Source organism: Halichoerus grypus, chromosome 6, assembly GCF_964656455.1.
Source record: "Halichoerus grypus chromosome 6, mHalGry1.hap1.1, whole genome shotgun sequence".
NCBI classification, from domain to species: Eukaryota; Metazoa; Chordata; class Mammalia; order Carnivora; family Phocidae; genus Halichoerus; species Halichoerus grypus.
This window is the reverse complement of record NC_135717.1, coordinates 173,378,303-173,395,580: the sequence shown is the minus strand read 5'-3', so window position 1 is coordinate 173,395,580 and position 17,278 is coordinate 173,378,303. Positions and strand designations below refer to the sequence as shown.

Below are 17,278 nucleotides of genomic sequence, written 5' to 3'. Positions count from 1 at the left end.
CTTAGCCTCTTCATCTATAGAGGTGATAATGACAGAGCTCCTTCCCAGGCTGCTGTGAGGAGCAAATGAGATACTAATCCACATACAGTGTTCACCCGAGTGCCTGGGAAGCACATGGACAGCACACAGTGAGATATCTTCAGTGACCATTATCACCATCACCACCACCATCATCACCACCATCACCACCATTACCACCACCATCACCATCACCACCATCACCATCATCACCACCATCACTACCACCATCATCACCATCATCATGTACTTTCTTCTCTTAGCCTCTGCTGCTATTATACTCTTTTCCCGCCATGTCTACTTGTTACAATCCTCATCCTTCTGCTCAGATCACCTCCAAGCCAGAAAGGACATTTCCCCTCCTCTTGTAGGTTACCCATTCTTTGGATCCCCCAAATGCAATTGTGTAGGAATGTGGTTTGGATCACACACCACCTGGGATCGGATGGCATTCCATGCCCATAGTTGGGCTACAGAAAATGACAGCCATATTGCTATCCCACAGCACATGGGTTGTCCATCCCATGACTTCTCAGATTCTGCCTTTGATCGCCTATCTGCTGCCCCTCTGTGATCTCCTTGGGGCCAGGGGAGATCTGATCACTCCTGCCTTCCGACAACCCCTGGCAGTGGCCCTCAGGGAAAGGGCTGAGACTTGTTTGCTTCTGAGTTAGAAAATGATCTGATGTGGACCAAACATATGTGAGGCCCAGGGGCCCTGGCCTAACACAGACGGAGGTTCAAGAAGCTGAGGGAAAACACATCAGTCCCCATGGCCCATGGGAGCCCATGTGCTTTCTGGTAGAGTGGGATGGGACGGGGAGGCCAGGGGCAGGTGGGATGAAGGTTCAAAAGGAGCAAAAGAGGGGTCTGCCAGACTGATGAATGAAGCTCCAGTGAGGAAACCCAAGGTCTAATAAGGAAAGCCTTGTGTGCAGGGCGTGGGGCTGTGGGGAGCCAGGGCTGGAGCTGACACCACCCAGCACCATCACGGCCGCCCTGCCCGCTGCCCCCCAAGGGGAAGTAAACACCCCCTACCATTCGAACTATGTGGACACAGCAAGTGGCCCCAGCCCCCCAGGAACAGAGCCAGAATGCCAGGTCTGTTGTGCGTGTGGTGGGGGTGGACGTGAGGTGCCACCAGAATGTCTCAGGCAAGCAATGTCTTGCTTTATTAAGCACCGACTGTATGCCAGGCTGTAGGGATGTAGGCGACAAGACCAGGCTGCCAGCCTTAAGGAGCTCACAGTGTGCCTACCCAACCTAACACATCCTCCGTGTTCCATCCAATGTCCCCTCCTCCAGAAAGCCCCCTGCCCGCATCCCAAAGACTTCCCAGGCTGGAGGCATGGCAAGGTCGCAGCGCTCCAAGGAAGTAAAACTTACCCCTAAGTCTTGCTAGATTTTGCAACTGTCTTCCCATCGTTAAACATTTCAGCAGTAGCTAACTGATGGCCAAGTGCAGATAAAGCATTTACAGAGCGAATGTCAGGAAGGGGCTGAGAGCAGGGAGGAGGTGACTGGCTTGAAGGGAGGTGAGGGGGCCCCTCTACAGGGCCCGCGAGGAGTCCCTCCCCCACCCCCCACGCCGACCTTCGTGGATGTGGCCAAAGACATGCAGCCGCGGCTGGACACGCCTCTGCACCGTGTTGAGCAGCTCCACGCAGCCCACCCGCTGCATCTTCTTGGGGACCCAGTCCAGGAAGCCTGTGTAAGGAAAGGACAGGAGGGCAGTGACGGGGTCCAGGAGGCCAGGCCCCCAGCCCCGCAGACCCCACGCCACAGCTTTTGCGTCTCAGAGACACGAGATCCTGGATTCAGGGATCGGGCAGAACTGCCCCCCAGTTCCCAGCAAGCTCTCCCAAGGCCACCTTGTCCCCGCCTTCAGGGAGGGAAAGCCCGCGGCTCCACCACGTGCCGCCTGGGGCCTGGTCACCTGGACCCACTCCTCTGCAGGGCCACCCAGACAGCCATGCTTACAAGAGCCCCGAGTGGGCCAGGCACCTAGGGTGACAAGTGAGCACCCCCCATGATCCGTGCTCGGAGCGGCCTCAAGGGTGCCATCCACCCATTGCAGAGACAAGCACACGGAGGCCTGAAAGGGACGCGTGAGGCCCAAGGGCACCCTAGTGGGCTGGCAGCAGAGCAGAACCAGGAGCGAGATTTCCACGTCGGAAACTTTCGAAACAAACATCACAAAATCACGAAAATGAACTCCATTCACTGCAGCCTGGCTCACGTGGCCGTGTCTGGGTCTGCTCGCACCGCCAGCCTCCCGGAGCCGCCCCATATGGTGGCGGCTTATTATCCTCACATGGCCACACAAACGAAGAATAATTGATGACTCCAAGCGAGCAGCTAGGGTTCATCGCGGCCCCACTCTGTTTGGGTGGGTGAGACAGGTTTCTGCATGCTCGGAAGGGGAAGGGGGATCCTCTGAGTCACTGACTCAGGCAGGCTGCCGCTGCCACGGCCTTAGTGATCAGGGAGGGAGGGAGGGAGACAGACGGAGGGAGGGAGAGGGAAGGAGGGTGGGAGAGACACAGAGAGAGAGAGGGAGGGAAGGAGGGAGGGTGGAGAGAGACAGAGAGAGACAGAGGGAGGGAGACAGAGAGAGACAAGGAGGGAGGGAGGGAGACAGAGAGAGACAAGGAGGGAGGGAGGGAGAGAAAGGTCCCCCAGGCTTGGCCATCCTGCACCCCTCTACCCCGCAGCCTGCAAACCCTGGAGATGAGCATGGCTTAGCTTCGCCTCTTGCCCGGCATCGCCTGCCCCGGCCCCAAACACTGTGGGAGTGATGGCACGTTCTGTGGAAGCAGCAAGAGGAGGGGGAGGCTGGGAGGGGCTGGACTGCTGGGAGTTTGGACAGCATTCTAAGGCCTAAGGGAGCCATGAAGGGTTGTAGAGGGATGGCATGGCATAGCTGCCGATTCAGAGAATTCCCTCCTACTGATGCAAGGAGAGTGGAGTGGAAGGGGCGAGACTCGGCACTGGGGGACCAGTGAGGAGACCATGGCAGTCATCAAAGGGACAGAAGACGTTGGCCTGGACCCAGGTGGGGACAGGCATGGTGGAGAGGAGAGGAAGGAGCTGGGATCCAGTTTGGAGGTGGAATCGGAGGGACTTGCAGATGGACAGGAAGTGTGTGTGAGTAAAGGGGGAGTGGAGGCCTGAAAAAGCCCCCCGATGGGACAGCCAGGGGGGCCCAGAGGCAGTTAGATCGTGTGAGCAGTGACATCAGCTTGGACCAGGGAGGTGGCAGTGGGACCTGGGAAGAGAGCTGTTGAGGGTGGAACCCACAGGCCCTAGAGACTGTTGGGATGGCGTGAGGGGTGTGCAGGACGAAGCCCAGAGAGTGACCTTGAAGGAATTATGCCCCCAGGATGCAGGTCAAGAGCCCAACCCTGCCTCTCCACGTCCCTGAGCTCCAGTACGCAACGTGTGGAAAATGGGCAGCTGATTCTGACCTCCCTGGGGGGCTGCGAGGAGTCCACAAGGTAACAAGCTGAACCCCCAGCACATAGTAGGTGCTCGGGAAGTAAGGGGGGCCATGGGGTGAACTGTCCCCAATGCCACAGCAAGTCAGACTCACAACAGAGCTCATCCGGGCTGATCTCTGTGCTCAGGCGGGGCTAGACCCCGCCCCTCTCAACACAAGCAGGCCCACTGGGGGGTGGGCCAGCCAAGGCGTGGGGCAGCTGACTCTTACCCAGTGGTGGTCCATGGGTTATCAGGATGTCTACGCCTTCGGGAATGAGGTTCCATTTCTCTAGCAGTGCTTGGCCTCGAGGCAGGTTAAAGCCCCAGCCATAAAACCAGGGCTGCCTATGGAAGAAGAGCAGGCAGTTCAGAGAGGGCCACTGAGAGAGTGGGGTGATCACAGGAAGGGGAAGCAAGTCACAGTGCCAAATGGTCATCAGGACAAGCTTGATGCCTAGAAGCTCAAAGTAAAGGTGGGGATCGCCTGGACTTAGCCAGAATCCTGACCAATTCACGGGCTGTGGGATGTCTCTGGCATCCTCTTCTCTTTTCCCCTTCTTTCAACACAGTTTCTGTTTTTCTAGGATGAATAAATATTATTTCTGTGATTTTTTAAAAGGAAAGTTTAAAAAGAATCAGCTTCAGCCAAAGACCTCTCTTGCTCCAAGCTCCTCTAAGGAAATTCAGAGAAGAACATGCTCACCCACCTTCCTGCCCACAGTTGGGGCACGTTGAGACCCAACCCAGAGAGAATGGCTTCCAAGTGGAGGATGCTGATTCCTGCTTTCCCCTGAAGCTCCCAGCCAGGCTGAGTCTATCCCCAGCTCTAAGGGCAGGGCCAGAGGGACCTAAGCCAATTAATGGAATCTCAACTCAGACCTAGACTGAGCAATGCAAGTGATTCCCTTGGATTGGCTCAATGGTGAACATGTAACCTAGATCCTTCCCATTGGTGAGAATCCCAGATATTTCTTCTTTTGATGGTGAGAGAAGAGGATGCTGTCATCCCTGCATATCAACCAGTGAGTTTCTTGCCTTGGAAGCTGTTAACAGCTATTGAGCTGTCCCAAAGGGCGATGGCTGGACCACATTGCCCAGGGTAGCCCACTGGATCAAAACTGCACCAGTCACCCACCATACCTCTGCACTTCTCAGTTATATGGGCAACATAAAGCCATTTGATTGGGCTTTCATTTCTAACAAAAGCATCCCTACTATGAATCTCCCTTGGGCCTAAGTCATTATAAGATCCCACGTTAACATAGTCCTTTAGTGTTTACAAAGTCATCATCATCATCACTACCACCATCATCATCACCACCATCACTATCATCCCCACTATCACTACCATCATCACCATCACCATCATTACCACCATCACCACCACCACCATCACCACCACCATCATCATCACCGCCATCACTATCATCCCCACTATCACCACCATCATCACCATCACCACCATTACCATCACCATCCTCACCATCATCATCACCACCACCATCATCATCATCGCCATTATCATCACCATCATCATCATCACCATCATCACCTCCATCACCATCATCACCACCATCACCACCATCACCACCACCATCATCATTGCCATTATCACTACCATCATGATCACCACCACCATCACCATTATCATCCCCACCATCACCATCATCATAATCGCCATTATCACTACCATCATGATCACCACCATCACCATCACCACCATCATCATTGCCATTATCACTACCATCATGATCACCACCATCACCATCACCATCACCACCACCACAATCACCACCATCACCATCACCAGCACTATCACCATCACCAACATCACTATCACCACTGTTGTGGGTCAAATTGTGTCCTCCAAAAACATATGTTGAAGTATGAACCCCCAGGACCTGTGAATGTGACCGTATTTAGAAACAGGGTCCTTGCAGATATAATCAAGTTAAGATGAGGTGATACCAGATTAGGGCGTGCCCCTAATCTAGTGACTGGTGTCCTTATGAGAGGGTCATGTGAAAACACAGAGATACAGAGAGAAAAGGGCCATTGACAATGGAGGTAGAGATCAGAGTGATGTTGTCTACAAGCCAAGGAGCACCAAGTACTTCTAGCCACCACCAGAAGCTGGGAGAGGGGCACGAAACAGATTCTCCCCCAGGACCCTCAAAAAGGACAAACATTGGTGACACCTTGATCTCAGACTTCCAGCCTCCAAACTGTGAGAGAATAAATGCCTATTGTTTTAAGTCCCCCAGTCTGTGGTAATCAATTATGTGGCCCCAGGACATCGATAGAATCATCATCACCACCATCACTATCATCACCCTCGTCACCTCCCCACCTGCCACCTCAGGGACCTTCACGCCAGCAGCGAGGGTGGGCAGATGGGTCTCTTTCTTTCTGTTTCATGGATGAGGAGATTGAGAACAGAAATTATCACCTGCATTTCCCACATACCTACCTTTTTGTCAGGTGCCATCTAAGTACATCATAGGGATGGTTTACCTGTTACAAGAACCCTGTGAATTAAGGACTAAGAGTATCCCCATTTTACAGACGAGGAACCAGAGGCTCAGAGAAGTGAGCTAGCCTGGGATTTGGGTGTGCTGACTCCTGGGCTGGGCACCTCATTACCACTCACCTCCAGCATGTACCGTCGAAGTCAGCAGTGGGGCTGGGCTTTCATCTTCAAGGTCTCTCTCACATGCCCAAAGCTGCCACTAAAATCCCTTTCATGGCGCATATGCCCTTCGTGGCGAGGCTGAGACCTCTGGCTGTTGACCCAATGGCTCTACCTGTTGGCAGCCACCCAAAGCACCCCTTTGGAACCCCGGGCATCTCACGGAACACCATTTGAAAACCCTGATTTAGTCCCACCATGGTACCTTCTGGATAAGAAGACGGAGGTTCAGTGAGGGGCAGTGAGGTGCCCAGGGTGGGGCAAGTCATGTTTGAACCCAGACCTGACTCTCTTCCCTCAGCCTTCATGTCTGCAGTGCCATCTTCTGGAACATGGGTTTGTGAAGGAGGAAGATGGGTGACAACGGTGGCTGTTTGGGGGTGAAGAGTCCTTCTGCCATCTCAAACACTTGCAGAATCCCCTCCGCCGCTAGCCTTGCTCACCCGGGACTCCTGCCAGGAACGCCGGTTCCCTCCTTTTCTCCTCCTGCTCACCCCTGACCTCACGCCATGTTTATCCTTCAAAGCCCCATCTGCCCCAATCTTCCTCTCACCTTGCGTGCCCAGCACCAGCCCGGAGGAGGGGAATAAAGGAATGAATGAATAAACCTGAATGAATGAATCCATGTGTTAACAGATGTCAAATAGGACTTTTCTGTTGCCTAGGGATTGCAGCCAAACTGTTAAAGCTGAGAATGATGCCCCATATTCAAAAGAGAGCCCCCAGCTACTGCCGAGAAAAACTTACTAAAAGTGGGCAGAGCACGCCAGGCCACCATCTCCCCAAGCCCCTGCCGGCCTAAGTTTTGGCCTTGAAGAAGAGGGCTGTGGCTCCTGCCTTGTTCTTATAGGGGGAGCTGAGAAGATTCTCTCATACTTAGATATGAGTGGGCCCCAGGAGAACCACCTGTGCAGGTGGGGGCCTGGGATCTGCACTCTAAGGCTCTGGGAGGAGAAACAGATGGTAAGAAACAGTCACAGAGGGACTGTGAGCATCCCCAGGTTTGGGCTGTCCAAGGGATCCCCAGCCGTAGGAAGTACCTGCCAAGTGAGGAGACCAGGTGTTTGGGGCTGGGGAATAGCATCTGGGTAGGTTGGCCTGGGGACAGTCCCCTCAGAAGACCTCTCCTATCACTGGCACACCCACATCGGCCAGCCTGCCCATGCATAACCACAGAAAATGCACCCCCCCAAACATACACAATTTTACACCCAACTTCAAGGCAATCTTGAGGTCAGACAGACCTGGGTGAGAATGGGTCCACCTCTTACTACCTGTGTGACCTATGGCAAGTAACTCAACGTCTCTCTATGCCTCAATTTCCCCATCTGTAAAATAGGGATAAAAATACCATCTCAATAGGGCTGTTTTGGAGGATTAAATCCATTAATCCACATAAAGCGCTTAAACAGTGCCTGGTTCAATGCATTGCAGCTGCTTTCATCATCTCCATCACCATCATCATCCTCCCCGTCTCCATCATCACCATCATGACCATCACAACCACCATCACCACCATCACCATCATCACCATGATCATTACCATCACCATCACTACCATCACCACCATCACCATCACCATCACCACCATCATCATCACAACCATCACCACCATCATCATCATCACAACCATCATCACCATCACCACCATCACCACCATCATCATCATCACCATCACCACCATCACCAGCACCATCATCACCACCATCACCACCATCACCTCACCAGCACCATCATCACCATCACCACCACCATCACCACTATCACTATCGCCATCATTATTGTGGGCCCCTCCTGAAACCCACCCATGGAGCCTTCATGAAAAACCTTTGGCCTAGGGCAGAGTTTTTCAAACTGCATTTTGATGGGTCACAACAACATTTTTTTAAAAAGAAAAGAAAGCATCAAAAAAAAAAAAAAAAAGAGTATCTCCTAGCAGAGAAAGGATACTTCAGTTAAATATATTTATATTTAAATAGATACCCACGTATGGATGTACTGAGTCACAATGTGAAGTGCTTTTCCTACCATGGTTCCTGGTCAGCAACAGTTGACAGTCGTGCTCCAGCAGCCAGCTGGGGCGGCTCCTGCCCTAAAAGGCTGAGCTCCCAGCTCTGCAATTTCTGAAGCCCTCAGACTCTGGGCATCGTCAAAGCCCCCCTCTGGCTGAGCCAGGGCAGAGTGACTGCAGGAAAGGCTGCAGCTGTCTGGGAGCCGCTCCGAAAGCCAAGCCTAGTGGTCCTCCCAGGAGCCCGAAGCCCCGTCAGCCTCCGGGGGAGAAAAGCAACGTGTTTCTGGTGCTGCCTTCCAAATACAAGATCCATTCTTCAAAAATCTAATCAAATATTTACAAGACAGGATGAGGCCTCGTCTGCATGGAGAGAAGGCGTCTGTTAGTCCCTGTGAGCCACAGCAAGGGGTAGCTTCTTGAAAGAGACACTTAGAAATGTATCAGAGACCCCACAGGCCCCCACGCAAGCCTCCACCTGCCCCAGCTTCCTCTCACCCAGCACTACTGAGCCTTCCCCTTGGGGTGGCGTTTCCCCATAGATACACCTGCCTAGTTCCTGGAAATACACCACCTCCCATCCTGGGAAGGTGGAACCCACCCTGTCCCTGGGGAGACCCTGAGAGCTCGCTCAAGGCACTGAGGTTGGCATCAGACATCTGGTTCTGCCCCCGGCCAGCGACTTCACCTCTCCCAGCAGGATAGTGATGCCTATGCCCCCAGATCTTACCCCATGAGGGCGAGGGGTCCTTCTTGTGAGGTGCCATGACCCTGACACAGAGGGGAGGGAAAAAAGGAGAGAGGGAGGAGGTTTAAGAGACTTAAATTATACTTCCACTATGAAAACTCCTAAATACTCAGGAGCTCCATCAATGGGAAAAGGGGAGGATCTAGCTTTTATGAAATTTTAGGGGGAGCAGGAAGAGTCAAGTCATTCACGCAAACATCCAAAGGAGCTATTTGCCAGGATGGCCCGTGGGTTGGGGAACACCCCCGTCAGGCCGGGAGCTTTCTCTGGCACAGCGGGAGAGACAGACTCTTCACAGTGACCTCACCCTCCAGAGGCCGTAAACATCTCGGCCCCTCCCGTGGATGTCCATTCAGGTTTCTGCCATGGGAAGAGGAGACAGAAGTGTGGTGCCAGGCCTTCTTCGAGGTAAAGTGGGCCCCAGATGCTCCCAGCATTCCGTGTCTGGTCACTTGACCTCCTCATCTAGCAATGCCCTTTGGGGCCAGAGCTGAAGTCCAAGGCTGCTCTGGTTTCCAGACAGATGACAGGACAGGCAAGGGCTCACAGGGCCACCCAAGCAGCCAGGGTCCAGCCCAGCCCCTAGTGGCCCACCCACCTTGGGGGGCAGCCATGGTCTGAGACCGTCAAAGCCCAAGACGGGATGCCCGGGCCCTGCGAAAACCCCGTGCCCGTCTCCAACGTGACCTGGTGCCTGGACCCAGGCTCGCCACGCTGAGGGCCAGGAGCCCGATGTCTGCACACCACCCAGGACATCGCAGACCCCAAGGAGGTCAGATGAATCAGAATTCCGACTGAGCAATGGGAGGCGGCTTTATGTCCTGAATTTCTGTCTTTCTGTTCTAAAGTAACCATTGGAATAATTTTCTTACAGAATGATAGTTGCCATGGCAACCAGAGCAAATTTTCCTTTTCTGAAACAGATGTCTCATTTAGTTGAAAATTAGAATGTGAACAAACCCATGGGAAAAATTAATTCAAACTTTAACAGAGCGCTGAATACAATGTAATCTCTCAGAGGTTAACCCCTTAACAGCTTTTTTGTGCGCTTATGGTAACCTTCGAATCCAGTCTAATTAAGCCCGCTTAGCCAATATAAATGACCTCCTCGTGGCCAATCATTAAACGATTTCCCCCTAAAGCGTGAATCCCAGGTCCCCCAACGGCAGACGGGAGGGGGCGACGCTCGTCTACAAAGAATGCTAAAGCCGAATGCGCTCTGCTGCGCCAGGTAAGGCGTATGGCCCCTGGGCGGGGGTGTACCCAGCGGTCACCCAGTTAGCATGGGCTTTGGCCACCCCATTTCCTGGGGACACTGGGGTGTGCAGGCGGAGGAGGCCTGGAGTGCCCTGGGGTGGGGCTGGGCCCAGTGGTGCACCCAGGCCAGGGCGCGCTGCCCGAGGGCTGGCATCCGGAATTCCCTTGACCGGATGCCGAGGGGCACTACGGGGACACCAAGGGGGGCACCTGCACAGGCACAAATCCAGAGCCTCTCCACGAGCCCCCAGGCCTCACACCCACTCTGGGGGGCAGCTGCCATCACTGCTCCATTTCACAGATGCGGAAACTGAGGTGCGGGGAGGTACAGAGACTTGCGCAGGGTTCCCTGGTGACCAAGGGACACAGCCGGGGCTCAAACCCAGACAGCGGATTCCAGAGCCTGCACTCTCGGCCTCCAGGTCAGAATTATGCAAATAGGACCAGGAACCCGGCCTCCCCCTCCCCAGCAAGTCCCACTTACCAGCCCCTTCCACATCTCAGCTCAGTTAACCCTCAGGACAAAGTCCTGGGAGGCTCCCACTTTAAAGACAAGGAAATGACAGCACAGAGAGGCCAAGTGGTATGCCTGAGGACACACAGGAGGTAAGAGGGACGTGGACCAGGCTTCCAGGCTCCTGCATCCTATGCCCAATCGGTGGCTGACCCAAAGAGGACCCTACTGGGGAGGCCAGGCCTCTTCAATGGCAACTGGCTGCCTGCCCCTCTGAGCAGCTCCTGAATGTCCCCTGCCAGGTCCCAGCCCAGGCCCTGGCCCTGCTAGGCCCCCTCTGAGCCTGGCTGGACAGACAGGAAGCAGCTTGTGACTCTGGTTCCTGGTGTCCCACCTCTCAACTGTTCCCTGCAAGTGACTCCTCTATTCCAAAGCCTTCCATGGCTCCCTGTGCCTGGAAGACAAGCCCAGACCTCATGGCCTTGGGCTCTGTCCCAGTCCACTTCTTGGACCATCCTGCTCAGATATCCCACTGAACTCACCACATGCTGGCCGCAACAATCCTCTGTTTGCTGAACACTGCCCAGCCTTTCCGTGCCTCTGGGTTTTTGCTCCTGCTGTTCCAGCCATCCTAAAAGCCCTTCTTAGCCTCTCCTCAGACTATATGACCCATTATTTGTTAAGGCTTGGCTTAAAGGCTCCCTCTTCCAGGAAGCTTCCCATGATCACCTCTATCCCCCAAGCACAGGTGACCCTCCCTGCTCCGAATCCCCTCATGGTGGCTCCCTCAGGGCAGGTTCAGGTCAAATCGTCCCTAAATCCCTCTTGCCCAACAGATGGCTGAGCCTAAGTGGACTCAGGGAAGGTTGGCTCATGGTGTGCACGAATGAATGAACGCATGATGGAATTAATGGCCAGGTACTCTACCTGGCAGGCAGGTGGGTGGGAAGAACTAAGCATTTGCCCTCTCCTCTGTGCACCCTCCCAACGGGAGCCCCCACCCTGGAGCCCCTGGAGTCATGAAGCCCCGGGACCTACAAGAAGCACAAGCATGAGAACAAACAAGAACTCTCATGACCCACCGAGCACCCCAGTCTCTCCCACCCCCCCATGACCTGCCCAGGTGGACTCATATGCCCATTTCACAGATGAGACCTCAGAGGTAAGGCCAGGCTCACGGTACTCACACCCTCTGCTGCATCCTAGCTCACCTCCTTCGGGGGGACCTTCCCTGCCTCCCCCAGGCAGCCCACTCCTTAGGGTTGGGGGTTGAGGGCAGCTGCCCTGCCAGGTAGAAGGGGACAACCTCTTACGGCGGACCTCGTGGGCTGGGTGTTCTCACTTCCGCTCCTTATTCTATGGGGGTGAAAGCTGTGGTCTGAGTGGGGCGGTGACCCGACTCCCTCAGAGAAGCTTCTCTCAGGGATGGCTAATACTGAGAGCATCTCAGATGAGGGTACCACACGTCACTGGCCCCAAGAGCTGCCCGGGACACTCTCAGCACCCCAGGGAGGCTGTGCTCCCATTCTGCAGCAGGGGAAACCGAGTCAGTGACACACCAGGGTGGCCCAAGCGAGTTCACCCCCACAAGGGGTCCCCGGACACCTGGGGACATCCCACAGTCTGAGCAGCTACCACCACCTGCCCAGCTCTGAGGGAGAGAGGTCTGCCTTGTCCCTTGTCCCTGCACTGCCCCGAGGGGGAGCCTGAGGGAGCCGCCTCCGCAGCAGGGCCAGCCCACCCGCCCGGGGACCGTGGCCGCCAGCGAGGGGGCAGGGCCGCGCAGGCTGGCAACACGTCCCCAAGGACTGCCAATCACACACCTTGCCCCGCACACAACAGTTCCGGGAAGTCAGCAGCAAGATAAGTGGAACCGAAGAACGGGGTCCTTTGTCATTCCTAATTAATTTCCCCCCCTTCCGAGGTGCGGAACCATTCATCTTTTGTTTCGCTGGGACCGCGCAGAAGGGAGAAGGCAGACAATTCGTTTCAAACATTAATCTCATGTAGAATAGTGCGCATATGTGTTGAGGGGCCCTCTGTAAAGAAGATAACAACAACGTGAAATCAAGAAAGATAAGGACAGGGAAGGGGCAAAGGAGAGAGAGTCCACGTGAGAGAGAGGAGTGGATGTGTGTGCGTGTGTGCACGCGTGTGTGCTGTGTGCGTTGTGCGTGTAGATGTGTGTGTGCATGCATGTGTGTGTGTGCTATGGGGGCTGTGTGAATAGGTATGTGCGTCCATGTAGCTGTGTGTGTACGTGTGTGTGGTGTGTACTGTGGGGTTTGTGTGTAGCTGTGTGTGTGCGTGTGTCATGTGAGGGTTGTGGTGTAGGTGTGTGTGTGTGTAGCTGCATGTGTGTGCCTGTGTGTATGTGGGGGGGTGTGGTGTGGGGATTGCGTGTGTAGCTGTGGGGGGGGGTGTGCGGTGTGGGGGTTGTGGATGAGTGTGTGTGCGTGTGTGTGTGTGTAGCTGCATGGGGGTAGGGGTGGGGGTGTGTGTTGTGTAGTTTCGTGCATGTGTGGTGTGTGTGTGTGGTATGCGGTGGTATATGTGTACGTGTGCCCGTGTGTACTTGTGTGTGTGTGTGTGCGGTGTGGGGGTGGTGTATGTGGGTGTGTGCATGTGTGTAGTTATGTGGGGGTGGATTGGTGCATGCGTGTGAGTAGTTGCATGTGTGTGTGTGTGTGCGTGTGTGTGCGTGTGTGTGTAGTTATGTGGGGGCTAGATGGGTGTGTGCATGTGTGTAGTTGCGTGCATGTGTGTGGTGTGTTGTGTGTAGTTCCGTGCACGTGTGTGTAGTTGCGTGCATGTGTGTGGTGTGTGTGTGTGCGTGTGTGTAGTTATGTGGGGGTAGATGGGTGCGTGCGTGTGTGTAGTTGCGTGTGTGTGTGGTGTGTGTGCGTATGTGTAGATATGTGGGGGTAGATGGGTGCGTGCGTGTGTGTAGTTGCGGGTGTGTGTGTGATCTGTGTGTGTGTGCGTGTATGTATAGTTATGTGGGGGGTAGATGGGTGCGTGTATGTGTGTAGTTGTGTGTGTGTATGCGTGTGTGTGTAGTTATGTGGGGGTGCATTGGTGCGTGCATGTGGGTAGTTGCATGCGTGTGTGGTTTGTGTGTGTGCGTGTGTGTAGTTATGTGGGGTGTAGATGGGTGCGTGCGTGTGTGTGGTTGCTTGCATGTGTGTGGTGTGTTGTGTGTAGTTGCGTGCACGTGTGTGTAGTTGCGTGCATGTGTGTGGTGTGTGTGTAGTTGGTACTTGTGTGAGGTGTGTGTGTGTAGTTATGTGGGGGGAGGGTGGGTGCGTGCGTCTGTGTAGTTGCGTGCATGTGTGTGATGTGTGTGTGGTTGCGTGCATGTGTGTGGTGTGTGTGTAGTGTGCATGTGTGTGTGCATGTGTGTGGTGTATGTGTGTAGTTGTGTGTGGTGTGTGCATGTGTGTGTAGTCGCATGTATGTGTGTGGTGTGTGTAGTTGCATGCATGTGTGTGGTGTGTGTGTAGTTCGTGCATGTGTGTGGTGTGTGTGCGTGTAGTTACGTGCATGTGTGTGGTGTGTGTGTGTAGTTGCGTGCATGTGTGTGATGTGTGTGCGTGTAGTTGCGTGCATGTGTGGTGTGTGTAGTTGCGTGCATGTGTGGTGTGTGTGTGTAGTTGTGTGCATGTGTATGGTGTGTGTGCATGTAGTTGTGTGCATGTGTGTGGTGTGTGTGCATGTAGTTGCGTGCATGTGTGGTGTGTGTGCGTATAGTTGCGTGCATGTGTGGTGTGTGTGCGTATAGTTGCGTGCAAGTGTGGTGTGTGTGCGTGTAGTTGCGTGCATGTGTGTGGTGTGTGTGTGTAGTTGTGTGCATGTGTGGTGTGTGTGTGTAGTTGCGTGCATGTGTGGTGTTTGTGTGTGTAGTTGCGTGCATGTGTGTGGTGTGTGTGCGTGTAGTTGTGTGCATGTGTGTGGTGTATGTGTGTGTAGTTGCGTGCATTGTGTGGTGTGTGTGTAGTTGCGTGCATATGTGTGGTGTGTGTGCGTATAGTTGTGTGCATGTGTGTGGTGTGTGCGTATAGTTGTGTGCATGTGTGTGCTGTGTGTGCGTGTAGTTGTGTGCATATGTGTGGTGTGTGTGTAGTTGTGTGCATATGTGGTGTGTGTAGTTGCGTGCATGTGTGTGTTGTGTGTGCGTATAGTTGTGTGCATGTGTTGGTGTGTAGTTGTGTGCATGTGTGTGGTGTGTGTGTAGTTGCGTGCATGTGTGTGGTGTGTGTGTATAGTTGTGTGCATGTGTGTGCTGTGTGTGCGTGTAGTTGCGTGCATGTGTGTGTTGTGTGTGCGTATAGTTGTGTGCATGTGTTGGTGTGTAGTTGTGTGCATGTGTGTGGTGTGTGCGTATAGTTGTGTGCATGTGTGTGCTATGTGTGCGTGTAGTTGTGTGCATATGTGTGGTGTGTGTGTAGTTGTGTGCATATGTGGTGTGTGCAGTTGCGTGCATGTGTGTGTTGTGTGTGCGTATAGTTGTGTGCATGTGTTGGTGTGTAGTTGTGTGCATGTGTGTGGTGTGTGTGCGTATAGTTGTGTGCATGTGTGTGCTGTGTGTGCGTGTAGTTGTGCGCATGTGTGTGGTGTGTGTAGTTGCGTGCATGTGTGTGTACATGTGTGTGTCGTGTGCATGTGTGTGGTGTATGTGTGTAGTTGTATGTGTGTGGTGTGTGCATGTGTGTGTAGTTGTGTGTATGTGTGTGGTGTGTGTGTGTAGTTCGTGCATGTGTGTGGTGTGTGTGTGTGTAGTTGTGTGCACGTTTGTGGTGTGTGTGCGTATAGTTGCATGCATCTGTGTGGTGTGTGTGTGTAGTTGCGTGCATGTGTGTGGTGTGTGTGTGTGTAGTGTGCATGTGTGGTGTGTGTGTGTGTATAGTTGCGTGCATGTGTGTCGTGTGTGTGTGTAGTTGCGTGCATGTGTGTGGTGTGTGTGTGTAGTTGCGTGCATGTGTGTGTTGTGTGTGCGTATACTTGTGTGCATGTGTTGGTGTGTAGTTGTGTGCATGTGTGTGGTGTGTGTGTAGTTGCGTGCATGTGTGTGGTGTGTGCATATAGTTGTGTGCATGTGTGTGCTGTGTGTGCGTGTAGTTGTGTGCATATGTGTGGTGTGTGTGTAGTTGTGTGCATATGTGGTGTGTGTAGTTGCGTGCATGTGTGTGTTGTGTGTGCGTATACTTGTGTGCATGTGTTGGTGTGTAGTTGTGTGCATGTGTGTGGTGTGTGTGTAGTTGCGTGCATGTGTGTGGTGTGTGTGCGTATACTTGTGTGCATGTGTTGGTGTGTAGTTGTGTGCATGTGTGTGGTGTGTGTGTGTAGTTGCGTGCATGTGTGGTGTGTGTGTGTAGTTGTGTGCATGTGTGTGGTGTGTGTGTGTAGTTGTGTGCATGTGTGTGGTGTGTGTGTGTAGTTGCGTGCATGTGTGTGTTGTGTGTGCGTATACTTGTGTGCATGTGTTGGTGTGTAGTTGTGTGCATGTGTGTGGTGTGTGTGTAGTTGCGTGCATGTGTGTGGTGTGTGTGTGTAGTTGTGTGCATGTGTGTGGTGTGTGTGTGTAGTTGCGTGCATGTGTGTGGTGTGTGTGTGTAGTTGCGTGCATGTGTGTGTTGTGTGTGCGTATACTTATGTGCATGTGTTGGTGTGTAGTTGTGTGCATGTGTGTGGTGTGTGTGTAGTTGCGTGCATGTGTGTGGTGTGTGTGTGTAGTTGTGTGCATGTGTGTGGTGTGTGTGTGTAGTTGCGTGCATGTGTGTGGTGTGTGTGCGTATACTTGTGTGCATGTGTTGGTGTGTAGTTGTGTGCATGTGTGTGGTGTGTGTGTGTAGTTGCGTGCATGTGTGTGGTGTGTGTGTGTAGTTGCGTGCATGTGTGTGGTGTGTGTGTGTGTAGTTGCGTGCATGTGTGTGGTGTGTGTGTGTAGTTGCGTGCATGTGTGTGGTGTGTGTGTGTAGTTGCGTGCATGTGTGTGGTGTGTGTGTGTGTAGTTGTGTGCATGTGTGTGGTGTGTGTGTGTAGTTGCGTGCATGTGTATGGTGTGTGTGTGTGTATTTGTGTGCATGTGTGTGGTGTGTGTGTGTAGTTGCGTGCATGTGTGGTGTGTGTGTAGTTGCGTGCATGTGTGTGGTGTGTGTGTGTGTAGTTGCGTGCATGTGTGTGGTGTGTGTGTGTGTAGTTGCGTGCATGTGTGTGGTGTGTGTGTGTAGTTGTGTGCATGTGTGTGGTGTGTGTGTGTAGTTGCGTGCATGTGTGTGGTGTGTGTGTGTGTAGTTGCGTGCATGTGTGTGGTGTGTGTGTGTAGTTGTGTGCATGTGTGTGGTGTGTGTGTGTGTAGTTGTGTGCATGTGTGTGGTGTGTGTGTGTAGTTGCGTGCATGTGTGTGGTGTGTGTGTGTAGTTGCGTGCATGTGTGTGGTGTGTGTGTGTGTAGTTGCGTGCATGTGTGTGGTGTGTGTGTGTAGTTGCGTGCATGTGTGTGGTGTTTGTGTGTGTAGTTGCGTGCATGTGTGTGGTGTGTGTGTGTAGTTGCGTGCATGTGTGGTGTGTGTGTGTGTAGTTGCGTGCATGTGTGTGGTGTGTGTGTGTAGTTGTGTGCATGTGT

General features: G+C 53.4%; 1 protein-coding gene across 2 annotated transcripts in view; it reads right to left on the bottom strand.

The window, feature by feature from the left end:
- Positions 1 to 17,278, bottom strand: part of MPPED1 (metallophosphoesterase domain containing 1) — an 86,286-nt gene that overhangs the window by 2,467 nt on the left and 66,541 nt on the right. The window contains exons 5-6 of one of the 2 annotated variants that reach the window (XM_078076715.1): positions 3,728 to 3,843; positions 1,612 to 1,725 (exon numbers count right to left, since the gene is read on the bottom strand). The exons of the other annotated variant lie outside the window; for it this stretch is intronic. Of the exons in view, the coding sequence (XP_077932841.1) occupies positions 1,612 to 1,725; positions 3,728 to 3,843 (230 nt within the window). The remainder of the gene's footprint in view (positions 1 to 1,611; positions 1,726 to 3,727; positions 3,844 to 17,278) is intronic. 2 annotated transcript variants of the gene reach the window in all.